The following is a 15,049-nucleotide window of genomic DNA, read 5'->3' as shown; positions in this document are numbered from 1 at the left end:
GTGTTACATGATACCTAGCTTTGTTTTAGGAATCCGCTGACCATAAATTTAAAAATGGCGTATAAAGAGAGTCCAGGTTCAAGGACTGAAATTCAGGAAGCAATCAAAGAAAAAGGAGAACAAATAAGAAAATTAAAACTTGAAGAACAGACAGATGAAGTTAAAAACAAGGTAAATGTATGACTAACTCGTCTTCTTCTAAATGAAAGAACAAAGATTCCTTGGGTATCATGAATCAAAGAGAATACACGTGGTTACGTGCTAAAATGTGGAAGAAATTTTTTTGTGCACACAGTTTACTGATCAATTTGAGAATGGAAAAGTAGTTAATTGTCCACTTCTGTGAAAATATGAAAAATCTCTTCTTTCTCGATATTATTTGACCTGTGGATATTCTTTATAAGTTTTGATGCAATAAGTTGCATTGCACAGCTGTAACCCTCCATAGTGTTTCAGGGAATCAAGTGAACGCACGCACAAGGCAAGTTATAACACGCTCACACGCTAATGGCATGATACACTTACCGTGCGTTTATGCGCATAAAAACAATTGAGTTTGGAAAGCTTGTTCGTAGCCATTGTTCGTATTTTGCTAACACGGTAGAGATTTGTTTCTACAACACGCTTCATGTTTTTATTTTGTTTTTAACACGCTAAGTTCCTTTGTTTCCGTAACACTCTAGCCTATCTTGTACAATCCAGCTTACTTTGTGACTTGTGTTTTTCAGCTTCTTAATTGTAATAATGGTGTTTGTAAAGTATATTACTTACAGAATATAAGCGAAAATGATGAAGATCTTCCGTCCTATTCGAAAGTTGTAATAGAAAAGGAAACATTCACGGCAAATCACGGCTCTTTCCCTCAGGAATTTCACAAGGAACTCAGTGAGCATGACGTGTTTCTCAAGGTCCAGAGGAGCGTAGTTTGAACACATGAATTACTTTATAAAACTTAATTCTTGTCTTGTAAAATATAAATCCTTATTGCCTCACACAGTTGATAAGCCCAGAACCGAATCTTTGTGAATCCTTTAGCAACACATTTCCGGCTCCATGTCTCCTAATCGGCATGGTTGCTGTTCATCACTCTATGCAAATCAGCATTTTTAAAATAAATGACTGCTAGTTAGCCAGCGTAAAACAAAACTCTCCGAGCAAAGCTGGGTATTATTTACTGTATGCCAATCTTTGCATCTTATGAGCTCTTAGCCTTTAGCACTGCAGTATATACCTTGTATGATGCAACTGTGAAGTGAAGATAATTAAAATTAACATAGTTGAAGATAACATATAGATTTAGCCAAGCCTAAAAGCAGAGCTCACATTTTTTTTCCTGGGTTGTCCGACTCGGAGCCCAGTGCACTGACCACTGGACTACTGGACAAAGCTGTGGCATTGGTGTGCCTGCAGTACATTTGACCACCCATTTTAAAAGTAGCACCTTGTATGGTTCTACGGTTATACAATCAAATTTTTTTGGCTTAACCCTGTGAGCTCTGCTATTAACAAGCTATTTAGTTTGCAAACTTTAAGTTTCAAACTCCTCTGGACCCTGTGCATGCATTCACTTGCTTTTGGTTTCCATAGTTATGCCATTAACACTACAAAACGTTTCCACGTGGAAAGAAACTAACAAACACTTCATAGCCATTCATTTTCAAGTTTCAAAATGCAATCACAAAGTCATGAATTCTCAGACTTTCTAACTCGGAGACTAGAAGAACAGAGAGACATGGTAAGAATGCAGCTTACCCTCAATGAAGTAGCCATTTTCTTTGCATTATACCAGGTTCACTCTTATTATTCTAAAAAGCTTGTGCTTGCCACCTTCAAAAGTTCATGCATGATTTCAAGAGTAGAGGACGTTGCTCGTTCGACTCGTGTTTTGCAAGCTGTTTTTAAGAAAACAGGGAATTTGAAAATGAAGGGAAGAACTCAAAGACAGTTTTAAATGATGGACAACAAGTGATAAATGATGGACAACAAGTCAAGATATTCCTTTATGTTTGGCAATTTAGGGACCAAAGTTGCTCTGGATATTGAGTATCAAATCGGTCAGGAGCCTACAACATGCTTCCTGCACTAGTCAATAGCAACTTAAGCCTTAAGAGGCTTGTTATAAAATTGGCATGGTCACTGTGTTATGTTGTGCAAAGGTGGAAGCAAGATCTTAACACATTCCTTTATTTCTACCGTATGAAGCAAGACAATGGTTTTGAAGTTAATGAGGCAAGTAACTAACACACAGCTAATGTGTTAAAAGCTAGTTCTTTTGTTTTAGCGTGCAAGCATGCTGTGTGCGTGTGTTCACCTTATTTCCTGAAATCCTGTGGAGGGTCACAATTATGACATATAAAATACTATACACTTGTCAAATAGCACCTAAATCTGAAGGGTTTTTAATTTTCAGGGCTTTCTTTTCATATATATGTATTAGGGTTCCCATATAAGAGAAAATAAATGAAAAATCCCATGTGCCCCATGGGAAGGTACATGTGTTAGAGGGTATTGATACTTTATGTATCCAGATGCTGGTGCCCAGGTTCCACCTTTGTTATAACATGTTATAATATGATAATTGGTTGAAATCTTGCATATGCATGCTGATATTCTTTTACTTTTTAAGTGTGATGTCATTTATGAGAAACTGGAGTGTGATTTATTATGACTGAAAATCTAATTGTTTCAGTAAGCCCTTGAGTAGTAAAGTTCATCCTTTAGTCTTTCCTTTTATGTAATATTATACCATCCAATGAGAACTCTTGACGCTAGTGTTAAACAAGATATTAGGAGCTATATTATGTATTATTCTTTGTCTCACAGGGAGTTATTCATTCTTTCATAATAAATGTATATGTGAACACCAGAACAAAATATTTTGTACATTCTCAGAGCTCCCAACTTAAAGTGCAGCATTGTTAGCAGCTTTGTTTTTTGCTGGTTTTCCCATCTAATAATTGTGGTACACTCTTGCTGGTGTGCATAACTGGAATTTCTTTTGAAGGCCTTGGTAAATCTCTATATTGTAAGATATTTTAAGAAGTACACAAAAATGGGGCAATGGATTAAACAGGAAGTGGACAAAATGATATTATCTTCAAGGGAGGTCTTGCCAAACATGTTAAGCTATAAGAATGTTGGTGACACTTGGTTTCTGTTTCCAGACATTGTGATGATGTCCTTTAAATTGTTGAGGAACATTCTTATTGTACCTAAATTGTTGCGAGGTTCCTCCTTTTCCTGTTCTTACTGTCTAGACAGCAAGGTCAGTGACAGTTTGATACTTTATAAAAACCCAGTTTCAAGACTTTGTCTCTGGCAAAAGTATTTCAGTCACTCAAGAATTTTTAGCTTTCTACAAATATTAGATCTGTAAGGTATATGTTCATGATCCTATGCCTATATGTTTTTATTTAACAGTCACAGAATGATACAAGTGGTTTATAGTTGACATTTTAAATCAGGCTTCTGGTTTTTATGGAGAATGATGTAATAATAATAATAACTTTATTTAACCTGATTTAAGACTTGTCAATCAATCAATAGTGATTGACTGATATCAGTCGGTGACCAGTAAAAAATACACAAAAGTTGATAAAAATTAAAAAGCATGCAGTTTACAATTAAATAACAAAATCTATTTAAGAATTATTAAATGAAATCTCCATTTAACTTGTACAAATGTCATTATAATATGGAGGTAACCACCTTGTGTATTTTCCAAGCCAGTTTAAGCTTCCAGATATTGATGTAAGTGCTATTCCCTTTTCTTTTTGGAAACAGATTAAGGAAGAAACAGCTAAATTAGTGGAACTCAAGAAGAAGATTGATAATGAGCAAGGAAGTCAGAAATTTGTTCTCAAGACACCAAAGGTATATTGCAGTTGAAAAGCATGAAAAAATTCTGAGAATAACAAAATGGGTGAGGTGCTTTCTTACATTAGTGCTCTTTGAGCAAAACATCAGATTATTGTCTTTTTTTGCTTAAGAGACTGCTTATACTTGTTGAGCCTTTTCCCCAGACAACCAAGACATTGTCAACTGTTCTCATATTGTGGACATGTGTGACTGTTAATGTCTGGGAGAGTAATGATGAAAGTTGTACTGCAGGGATTTGTGGTGTTTGTTAACCTGTGATCAACTCTGAATCAGACTTTCAAACATCACTATTGCTTTATTTCTTTTCTCTGACAGCTTTACTCTTTTTTAAGTGTTAATTATTAGCCCAAGTTGTTGTTTTCTATTGTCAGCTGTGTAAATGGTCTCTGTAATTTTAGGGAACTCGTGACTATACACCAACGCAAATGGCTGTTAGAGCTGAAGCATTTAAAGCAATTGTTGGCTGTTTTGAAAGACATGGAGCTGAACAGATTGATACACCAGTCTTTGAAATGAAGGTATCATAATAATCTTCTCACAAAGTAGAATAATAATATCTTTTTAAGTGGTGAGAGCCAGACTATCCTTACATAATTTGTTAAACCTTTACTTACTGTGTTACTTTTCCATGTAAACATCAAGCTACATTGCACAATTGATTACTTACAGTCATGAGATAATGATAATTTAATACATACATTAGATACTTCATCTAGTACTAATTGAACAGTGAAAACTACACCAGTTGGACTACAAACTAATGTGTACTGTGAAAATTGGTTACTTCTCCTTCAGCTTTTACAATATTAGTGAACTAATTCTGGTGTGGTGATATGCAGTATGAGCCAGGAAATTGTCCAACATACACATGAGCTGCATTATTTTACACCTTCAGCAGCATGTGACGCATTGCAACTATGTTGACACTAGGCTTAGATGATAATGTGCAATCCTTCTCCTTGGTGTGGATAAAAACATCTGTTGATCATAATGGTCTTGTGTATTTTTGCTGGATATTTTGTGGGTAGCTTGTGAGTATATTCCCACACCAAATTTGTAAATATCTGGTGCACCATAGGACCAACACTAAGCCTGGTGTGACTGGGGGACAAACTCCTTCGCCAGCCCAGATCCAGTTTATCTGGTTTGGTTTCAAGTTTTTCACATTTTAATTGAGATATGTATGGTCTTGCCAGCCTAAAAGCTCTTAAACTGGGTTCTGTAAACTTATGTTTGTTATTGTATTTTCTATTGTGTGGGAGCAGTATTTTTCAACATTAAATAATTTGGTACTGGGAGTGGCAGTCCACAATGTCCTTTAATGAATGGAGAAAGGTTATTTTTAGACAAGGTAATGGCAAAGTGAAGTCATTATTAGAGTCTGATGATGACTTTCCTGGTTGTCAACATGTCAGTTACTATTGATTCTTGCATAAATATGTTTTCAGGAGTAACTATCACCATTTAAAGGATCACATTCACATTGTGAAGTGATTTTACTTGTAGAATTAAATAGATTCTGTCTTCCTTATAGGAAACCTTAACAGGGAAATATGGTGAGGACTCCAAGCTAATTTATGATCTTGCAGACCAAGGAGGAGAGTTGTTATCATTGAGATATGACTTAACAGTATCTTTTACAATTGAATTATGGAAAGTCTGTTTTCAAGGGAGATGATAATTTGCTTTGCTGGCATTTGAAAGTGGGGTAAGTTTCAATTGGCTCCAAAAGAATGGAGCACTTTGATTGACTTAAGGTTTGTTGTAAATGTTTTTGGCTCCTTAATAAAGCTCTCAGGTACCATTTGCAAGATACGTTGCTATGAATAAAATTGACAAAATGAAAAGATATCATATTGCCAAAGTGTATCGGAGAGACAATCCAGCCATGACAAGAGGACGTTACAGGGAATTTTATCAATGTGTAAGTAGCATCATAATTATCAAATTGTTACACTATTCAAAGTTAGACAGGAAAAATAGAGGCGGCAGATATGATCTTTGTCACAATGAGATCAGATATGGCTTTTCCTTGGCTGCAATGTGCAAAAGCCTGGCCTTTTGTGAAACGGTTTCTTTCTGTTCATCATGTTTATCTCTCTTTATCACTTGTAGTTTTATCTAAGCTTATCCTGCTCTGCTAAGAAATCACTCACTATTAGGAAAATTTTGTCATCATGGCTGTTACATTTCTTCAGGATATTGACATTGCTGGGCAATATGATGCTATGATTCCTGATGCAGAATGTGTAAAGATTGTATCAGAAATACTTACAGACTTAAAACTTGGAGACTTCACCATCAAGGTATCGCTTCTAATAGTTTTTAATGCTAAGAGATGCATTTGCCTGATTGTTGAAAACTTTATTAAGAATTTAATCTATGTGGCCATTCTTGGGTTTTATTGAACAGCTTCTCAGTGCTTTTGTTCTGACTGTTCCAGGTGAATCATCGTCAGTTGCTTGATGGCATGTTTGCTGTTTGTGGGGTGCCTGAGGAGAAGTTCCGATCAATTTGTTCTGCTGTTGATAAACTGGACAAGGTGGGTTAATTCAAGCAAAGAATAGATTTATTATACAAAGAAATATGTGGCTAATTATGAATAACAAAAGGCTGAGTATTTTGTTCTTGTGTCTCAAAAGTTGGAAAGTGTCAAACATTCTGAATTTCTCGAAAGGATTTTAAGCTCTGCTCTATCAACTGAGCTACAGAGACCTTATCAGCATGCTAAATGGAAAATGAGTGAAAAGGTTATTCAATAGAGAAAGATGAAGATTGTTGGTCTCAAATGTGGCACTTTCTTCCTCTCAACTGAAAATCCTTTAAATATCTGTACTGTTTTGTTTCTTCACTACACACAGCTTCCTTGGGAAGAGGTGAAGGCTGAAATGGTGGGAGAGAAGGGACTGGATCACAGTGTGGCAGACAAGATAGGAGAGTATGTGAAGCTTAAGGGAGGAATGGAATTAGTAGAATCACTGTCAGCAGATGAAGCTCTCAGTGAAAACAAGAGTGCCAAGGCTGCATTAGATGACATGAAACTTCTTCTCCAATTTGTGGGATTGTTTGACATCACAGATAAGGTTAGTTCTATGAGCAGTGACATGTCATTATGATAGGTTTCTGCAACCTCTACTCTGTGTGCAGTCATTATTGTATCAGTCCTGTTTATATTTATGCATTTCATCTTGGCAAGGAATATTTTCTCAAGAATTCACTTGAACACCTTAAAAGAGAGAGGGGTCATGTTTTGTTCTTTGAGAAAAATTTATTCCCATTTCAGGTGTCATTTGATCTGAGTCTGGCCAGAGGATTGGACTATTACACTGGTGTGATATATGAAGCAATATTAACAGGAAAACAACCAGATTTAGGAAAAGCAGCTAAAGGTAAAACTTAATGTACTGTACAACATAATCACTAACATTAATAACAAATCAGAGGTTCAAAATTGTAAAAGTAAGAAGATTTACTACGAAAAGATGTTATCAGGGCTGATGTTAGACAAAGATTATTTATCAGCAATGATAGTGCAAAACAGTTTCATCCATTTTCTTTAGTCCTGAAAGGTCATCTGATGCTGTCCAAGAAACAGTGATCACTGTAGTTGTCATAAATCAGTCTTATTCCATGATTGTGTTTTTTGTTAGGTGAGCCTGTAGGAGTTGGGTCGGTGGCTGGTGGCGGTCGCTATGACAACCTGGTCGGAATGTTTGATCCCAAAGGGAGGAAGGTGAAACAGTAGCTTATTACACGTGACGGATCCTTAGTGGTTATCACTTGTCAACTACGCTCATTCACACTTAAAGTACTTAGTTTGAAATTAATCATTGAGTTTTTCAACGACTCTGAGGATAGTGACGAGTTTTGAGCCTTAACTGAGTGCTCTCTTAAGAAGTGGCGTATGTTAAATGAAGCTCCATAATTTTTGTCCCATCTCACCGCGTACCGCATGTAACTACTGTTGATTTGTTTTTTCAGGTGCCTTGCGTTGGAGTTAGTATAGGAATAGAAAGAATATTTTCCATTCTTGAGGCTAAAGCTAAGGTAAAAATGGTATTTAAATATTAATTAAGGCGCTTCTTAGTTATTTCAAGGCGGACTCCCTCACATCTAAGTTATTTTAAATAGCTGACTCACTGAAGATTTCACAGAAGCTTCTTCTTTTCGTGAAGAATTTATTGAAGACTGAGGAAATTTACTTTTGAGGAGCTCCATTGACATTAGTTGTGATGTGTTTCAAACTTGTGGTTTGTGTTTCAGGCAGCAGGTAAAGTGCGGACAACTAAAACACAAGTATTAGTGGCGTCGGGACAAAAAAATCTCTTGCCTGAACGATTAAAACTAGTCAACCAGTTGTGGCAGGCAGGAATTAAGGTAAAGATTTCTCAAGGATAGTAATTATCTTAAAGTAGGCAGACCTTGTTGAGCTGAGTTTTTGTAATTTGATCGGCATGAACACAAGACTTTTCTATATTTAAACTTTTGTGTTTTGAATTGGTGAAAAGCAAGGATTTTCAACTGACTACTGCGCGTGCTCTTGCAATCAGTTCAACGACTAACTTGTTGTGGAAAGGTAGTGAAATGAACGATACTGGTCTACCATCCAGAAAAGCTGTCAGCTCATTTATACTTCATTTGGTATGGCCTTTTTTCCACATTTTTGAATCCCAACTGATGAGATTCCAAGGGCAGGCAAGACTGAAACATATGTCAAGCTTTGGTTGGAACTCGACTGAATCTTTCATCGCTCGCTTTGTTCTTGACCCCCTTGTGAACGTTCGTGGTTTTTTCCCCCGTATTTCAAGTAGCTTGCATGAGAACTCTCATTCATAGCTAACCATATTGTCTTTTTATCTTGTTTCTTCATTTTTCGTAGGCTGAATTACTCTACAAGAAGAATCCCAAACTGCTGAATCAGTTTCAGTTCTGTGAAGAAAATGGAGTCCCGTTTTGTGTGGTGATTGGTGAAAGCGAGCTCCTGCAAGGAGTTGTAACTCTTAGAGACATGGCTTCCAGAGAAGAGGTCAGAAAATGTTCTTACGAAAATATCTTTCGTGCTTTTTGCTTTATACTTTGCTTCTTAACACTTTTCTAGATGCCTCACTGAAACGTTGATTATATTTACCATTTTCAGGCTCTAATAAAACGGGAAGAATTGTGTGATGTGATCAAAAGACGGTGCACAGTAATTGAAGCAGAATCAGAATAAAAAGTTAACAAGTTTGAAAAGACATTGAATTCCAAACAACTGCTTCCTTAAAGACGAAAACTTAGCACAATAGCAAATAAATTTAAGAGTTTAACCAGAAATAAATCGCACCTTGCTGCTCCCTTGTTTTCAGGGTTGAATTAACGCAAATGCAGTGTACACCTGAAGAAAGAAAAGACAATAAATAGGTTCTTCTAACTAATTGCCTGTTAATTTTATGCATACGTGGAAATAAATATTACCTCGTCTTGTGTGAGACAGCTCTCAGCAGCTTAAGTTTCAGTCTCGTAGTAAAGTGTATTGTCATAGACCCGTCCGGCCCCGCCCACTGATTCCTCTAGAAAACAGTAATGGGAGCTGACGTTTGTAGGGCCAGACTCATTATCGTGAGCACGCGCAAACATTAAGTTTTCCAGGACTCCTGCTTCCCCATTGTTGCAGTCCTTCCCTGAAACGCAAATTAGGATAAAAAGAGCATAAGGTCAGAAAATAACTTTCTCAATTAGTGCGAAGGAGCCGGTTCTATCGTGGTCAGTAAGAGCAATTACTCACAAAACACACCACATCTTTCGGTAGGTTATATTTGGTTGTGTTACGAGTTTGAAGAATGTTGTAAACTATTTCAGAGAGGGTTCCGTTTAGTTCGAAACGGGAACTTCTTTCCTCTATCATGTTAGGGCGAGAACGAGATGTTAGAGAGGTAAATCCTTGTTACACGCCACAAGCACCCAGTTTGTCGTGTTAGAAACGTAATCTAAAGTGCTTCTTTTTTCAGTTTTCTCTTTGTGGTTGTGGTCTTGTCATGTGAGTCGTATGCCATTGATTAGAATTAATGTGACGTTTTCTTATTAGCACTTACTACACCTGCTGAACTTTGCATGTAAAACTTGTCTAGTTCATATTTGCATGTTAAGTGTTAATATTAAACCCTTCGATCACTGATTCTGTACTTTAATTTTCATTCAAACTGAATGCGATCCTTCCGGTTTCCACTGGAGATAAACACCTCAATAAAATCATATCTCCATTTGAACGTCCTCCGTTTTACTTTTAGGAACCGAAATACCGCCGAAAACTCAGTTTAAAAAAATTAGCTAGCGTAGCAACGCAGTTTAAAGATGCCATGATGAAAAAAGAAAGTGGGTCAAACTTGTGGATGGACAATGGGATAAGTGCCCAGGAAATGGAAATTACAGCCATTAAGTGAAAAACACTCACAAATTTGACAAAAACTTATCCAATGAGATATTCTCATCAATGCAAATATTGCCATCGTCAATATCTCCCGTCCATTATCAGGGATGAATAATTTCTTTCTGCAGAATTATTCTGAAGGAAATCAACATGTGCGTGCTAACATCTGTTTCCTGACTGACAAGCGTCGCTTTGTTTTGAACACTGAGTTGATTTTGTGAACTGAAAGTTGAATACCGTGTTGTGAATGAGACTGAAATGGGAACTGGAGGAAAAGACAAAGATGGAGAATCAGCGCAACTTGTGGGAGGATCTAAAGACTTAGAATCGGGTGAAGAAGATGATTCCATTGACAAGTGTAAACCTGAGAAAAAAGGCTTCGGTGCTAAGTGTCTGACTTGTTTTCGCGGTTGCTTTGGATTCATCTTGTTCCCGTTCGTGTTTATTATCACGTTCATAGCTTGTCTTGTCTGGATTATTCTGTTACCAGGTTTGTTGACAATTTGAACTGATATTTTCGGTGCTTTTAAGCCGTATTACTAATTCTAAATGCCGACCATAATAAAAGCAAACGACACCGCCTGTTTTTTTTTTGTCTCGTTTATTAAAGGTTCAAAGGACGGATGATGAAATTGTGTTTTATCAAACATATAAACTTTTAACAGCCATCTTTTAGGAATTTATTGAAATGAATTTTTGGACGGCCAGAAGATCTTAAGTGTACGTTCTCCGCTAATACGTAACCGATCATATTTTAAAACAATAGACTCGTCTTGAAAGAGGCTTCATTGTTTGACGAAAAATACACCGCTGGGTTTTCGCTGCGAACGTTAACGTCAATGCTGATTACGACAATAACAAAAAATAACAAGAGCTATTTCAAAATGGTAGAAAAAGGCCTTTTTCACCAATATTCCAAGAACACTTTTCCAATCCAAACTTACGCGATTGGCGTGTTTTTCCATTTGAATAGTATCAGCTGCCAGCTCCTAGAATTGAAATAACCTAACAAATAATATTCGAAAATGCTTTAAGTGATTCAGTTTATTTCTCATGGAAATAAATATCTCTCTTCGTTTTTCAGCTAAATGTTGTTCTCCCTGCTGCGCTCCACTATTTGACTGGCTCGTTCAACTTCTGATGCTGCCCGTTCGGTTTTATCGTTGGGTACTTGGAAAAGATCGAGACGAAACTAAACAATAAAAGAATATATCAAAGATCGTGTTCCATTCAATTTAACACTTAATGTTTACAATGCCTCGTGCAGCATTCAAGTGTAAAAGTACAAGAGGTGTTTCATCCCAAAAAGATGTATTTTGAAATTGGTTCCAACTTCCTTCCGGATGATATTTCAGTTACAGAGGGTCAAAGGAGCTTTCTATTCCTTACACTTTTAAGCCATTTTTTAAACCCTTCTTCAGGCAGTTGAACCTCCGATTTAATTTCAGTCTTCTCTGAACAATGCTCTGGGAGTATATTTACTTAATTCCGTATAGAAAACGTATATGATGAAATTTGACTTTTGAAAGCAAAACCTTTACCAACTGAGATATGCTGAAAGACGTTTGCCTTCCTTAGTCCATAAAGCTACGCTACGGCCGGTCAACGTACACGAAAATAAGAATTATATGTCATAGGCCTAAACCAGCAAATCTACGACAATCCCCTCCTCCTATCAGCCTCATTTTGTCATGAGTTTTGTCCATCCTATCTGTGTTTCAAGTTGTGTCTGAGAGCGAATACCCTGGGAACAAGTTCTACAGAATAAGCCTCCTCGCGTAGTACCATATTACCCCTATAGACTCGAGGATATTCGTCAAACTGAATTCAGATGAATTTTTTACTCCATTTCTCAGATCTGATTTCTTTGAGTCTGTACAATCCTTTAAATTTATTTTTCTCAGTCTGAGATCAAGACCGGTTCCAAAATTATTTGCTGGTTCCAGGATCCGCTCTTTATGCCCTTGCGTCAAGATTCACTATACGAAGCTAAAAGGGCTGACCGGTAGAACTTTTTCCCAAGGTCCCTTTTGCCCGACACAAATTGAATCGGAAATTAAATGGAAAAGATTTGCGACAGAGCGGATCCGACCAAGAACAAGGAAAGTCACATGGATTTGATTAAAACTAATGAAGCAGTATGCTTAGAATGCTTAATGTGATGAACATTGAACTGTAGGCAGCGTATAAGGCCGTGACGAACGTAAAATTATGAAATTACGATGAAACAACTGAGCAAACAATTCACAGTTCTCACCGATCAAAGAACAACAAGTCAAACAGTTTCTTCATTCATTTAATACCTTTTACAGTGCTACGCACAATCACAGGGTATGTCGTGTCTGGGGCTACCTGTTAAATCTTTTAACGAAAATATTTCGCATGATTAAATACGTATCATGTTGAAGGTAAAAAGAAAGGAATTCCCACCAATCTATTTATCTGAGAGTTCATCTCGAGAAGAATCGTCGTCGTCCATTAAATCATTTTCGTCATCATCATTTTCGTTCTCGTCAGCATCGTATTCTTCTTCTTCTCCTTCGTCTTCTTCTCCTTCGTCTTCTTCTTCTTCTTCTTCTTCTGTTTCTTCTCCTTCGTCTTCTTCTTCGTCTTCTTCTTTTTCTCCTTCTTCCTCGTCTTCTTCTTCTTTTTCTTCTTCCTCTTCCTTCTCTCCTTCCATCTCTTCTTTGTCTTCTTGTTCGTCATCCTCATCACCTTCATTGTCCTTAAGGATGTCATTGAGTTCTTTATTTTTCTCCTCCTTGACCATCGTAGCGGGGCTGTTGGAATCTTCACCAACCGATTTAGCATAGGCCAATGTTGCCAGCAACGAAACGAATAACGCGAATAGCAACCTCATGACTCCGAATGTTGATTATTTCTTTTTTCAAAAAAGATGTACCTTTGACTTCCCTTTTGAGTAGTTAGGACGCAACTGGTGTATGATGTAAGAGTAAAGATTTCAGCCCATTTTATGCGAGCGCTTATTGATTTTTCTAAGAAAAACGTACCAAAAAACAAACAAGAAAAGCAAATACTATAAAAATAGGATTAGTAAGTGCGAAAGGTTACTTTTTCAGCTTGTTGTATAAGTTTGCACACCTTATCCCGCTCATCTTGAACTCAAGTTTTGCGTGGAAAACGGGTCCTGCAACGTCATGAGGTACTTGAAAACTTTCTTGAAAATCAAAAATCATTACCTGTAAGCCTGAAAAAGCAATTGGAGTTATTTTGATAAGAACCAGATTTCATCCGATTGATAGACTTAATCATGGTATAAGCTAAGATTCTTTTTTGTATAGATACGTTAGAAATTTAGAGGAAAACTCACCTTGGACTGAAACTTGGAAGGGAAGCGTGGGTTCACTTGAAGCGTTGATTAATGTCGTCTATTCTGAGATTTGTGTGGGTGTGTGGGAGGTGTGAGATGAAACATACACGATTTCGCAGAGCACTCATAAATAAATTAATTAAGATAACTTTAAACGCTTGCAGGTCACAGCTAAAAATCAGCTGAGCTGACTTTAAAATTGAAACTTCACCGGCATATAGCAAACGACAAAAAGTAGTTCAGACGTTAAATCTGTAACAAGAGCAACAGCACATCAAACTAAACAGCGGACTTTAAATGAATTTTGCTCCGAAGACTGTTTATCTACCTCATTTAAACAGATGCTTGGTCTTGAAACTAAATCTTGACACTTGAATTATTTCGCTTTATTGCTGAACACGAACGTGATGAGAAATCTTTGAACAGTTTTAGGTAATCAAGCGAGGTTATTCAGTTGATATACACCGTGGTATAAAACTTGTCAGTTTAGAAGGGAAGGTACTAATAGCCGAGGTGCGAGGGATTAACAGAGGGTGTTGATTTCCCAGCCATGTCACCTATCTCTGAGAACCAAACAGGTGTTTGACAAACTTGTCAATCTTAAGCGCATAATGTTTTCCTATACTGGGTTAGCTTTGATCAAGTCTTGACCAGTAGGGAAAGTGCGACCAGGCAACGAATTTCGTTTGGCTCAAAAAACTTCATCGCCATCCACAAATGCTGGAAAAGCACCGAGTTACATTATCTCTATCTTGCCGTAAAATGGTTTTAAAATTACCATGTAATACCAAAGGTTGCCGAAAAATTTATTCAGCGATTCTTTCATGTCCTGTAAAGTATATGAAACTCTATAATTAAGGATTAAGAAGCAGTAATTGTCCCGTACCTACACTGTACGGGAATCTAACTCGTGATTCCATTGACTCGCCTCTTCGTTGATTGCCTAGATCGCATGTTTTTCACGCATTAATAGGGATTTTTTTCCTTTTCTAAAATTTTATGAAGTCTTATCGATATTTGTAGGGCCAACATCAGTTCGTGTTTCATTAACTTTCCTTAACTTTCTGATTTTGGATTTATCTCAATACATGGCCATTTCTGGATAATGAATATGAAATCAATTTTCCATTGCTGTTCTTGTTGTTCTGTCTAAAACTGTCCTTCAGTCATGCAGATCAGTTCCAGCATTTAAGAGGCAGGCCTGCAGTTCGCGACCCACAGTTAATTATACTTCTAGAATTATTCATACGTCACTCTGCTATGTGTGATACATGAGACCCGTTTCTCGAAAATCTCGTTGCTAACCGTTACTGCCGGAAAAGCTGAGTTTTGTTTGCCGTGTTCAAAGTCAAAGTCGACTTGTTAAGTAAGACGAAAAATATGGACCGATTTTGAGGTAAGATTCATTTCCTTATTCCTTAGATTAAGATTTT

At 37.0% G+C, this 15,049-nt stretch overlaps 2 protein-coding genes across 3 annotated transcripts; one reads left to right on the top strand and one right to left on the bottom strand.

The window, feature by feature from the left end:
• The first annotated feature begins 23 nt into the window (after positions 1-23).
• LOC131776592 (histidine--tRNA ligase, cytoplasmic) lies at positions 24-9,373 on the top strand. Of its 2 annotated transcripts, XM_059092805.1 has the most exons (15): positions 48-171; positions 3,165-3,265; positions 3,784-3,873; positions 4,278-4,397; positions 5,414-5,509; positions 5,678-5,803; positions 6,078-6,185; positions 6,323-6,421; positions 6,741-6,962; positions 7,163-7,268; positions 7,530-7,612; positions 7,861-7,926; positions 8,143-8,256; positions 8,759-8,905; positions 9,017-9,373. In XM_059092805.1, the coding sequence occupies exons 2-15, from the start codon at positions 3,173-3,175 to the stop codon at positions 9,089-9,091; spliced, it is 1,545 nt and encodes a 514-aa protein (XP_058948788.1). In that variant the 5' UTR covers positions 48-171; positions 3,165-3,172; the 3' UTR covers positions 9,092-9,373. The 2 variants fall into 2 exon arrangements, with proteins under 2 accessions (XP_058948787.1, XP_058948788.1); XM_059092804.1 differs by lacking the exon at positions 3,165-3,265 and having other exon boundaries at positions 24-171.
• Positions 9,374-12,719: 3,346 nt separating this feature from the next.
• Positions 12,720-13,145, bottom strand: LOC136278229 (acidic leucine-rich nuclear phosphoprotein 32 family member B-like). The gene has a single exon (XM_066161713.1). It carries the CDS (start codon positions 13,143-13,145, stop codon positions 12,720-12,722), a length of 426 nt encoding a protein of 141 aa, XP_066017810.1.
• Between the last annotated feature and the right edge of the window lie 1,904 nt (positions 13,146-15,049).

The sequence above is a fragment of the Pocillopora verrucosa genome, chromosome 14 (assembly GCF_036669915.1).
Source record: "Pocillopora verrucosa isolate sample1 chromosome 14, ASM3666991v2, whole genome shotgun sequence".
Taxonomy (NCBI): domain Eukaryota; kingdom Metazoa; phylum Cnidaria; class Anthozoa; order Scleractinia; family Pocilloporidae; genus Pocillopora; species Pocillopora verrucosa.
This window is presented reverse-complemented; position numbering and strand designations above follow the sequence as displayed.

Bases quoted from the DNA above. Each gene is read 5' to 3' on its own strand.
- LOC136278229 (XM_066161713.1), bottom strand. From the start codon at position 13,145: ATGAGGTTGCTATTCGCGTTATTCGTTTCGTTGCTGGCAACATTGGCC.
- LOC131776592 (XM_059092804.1), top strand. From the start codon at position 55: ATGGCGTATAAAGAGAGTCCAGGTTCAAGGACTGAAATTCAGGAAGCA. The intron at 172-3,783 runs GTAAATGTATGA...TTTTGGAAACAG, and splicing joins CAGATGAAGTTAAAAACAAG to ATTAAGGAAGAAACAGCTAA. The intron at 3,874-4,277 runs GTATATTGCAGT...CTGTAATTTTAG, and splicing joins TTGTTCTCAAGACACCAAAG to GGAACTCGTGACTATACACC.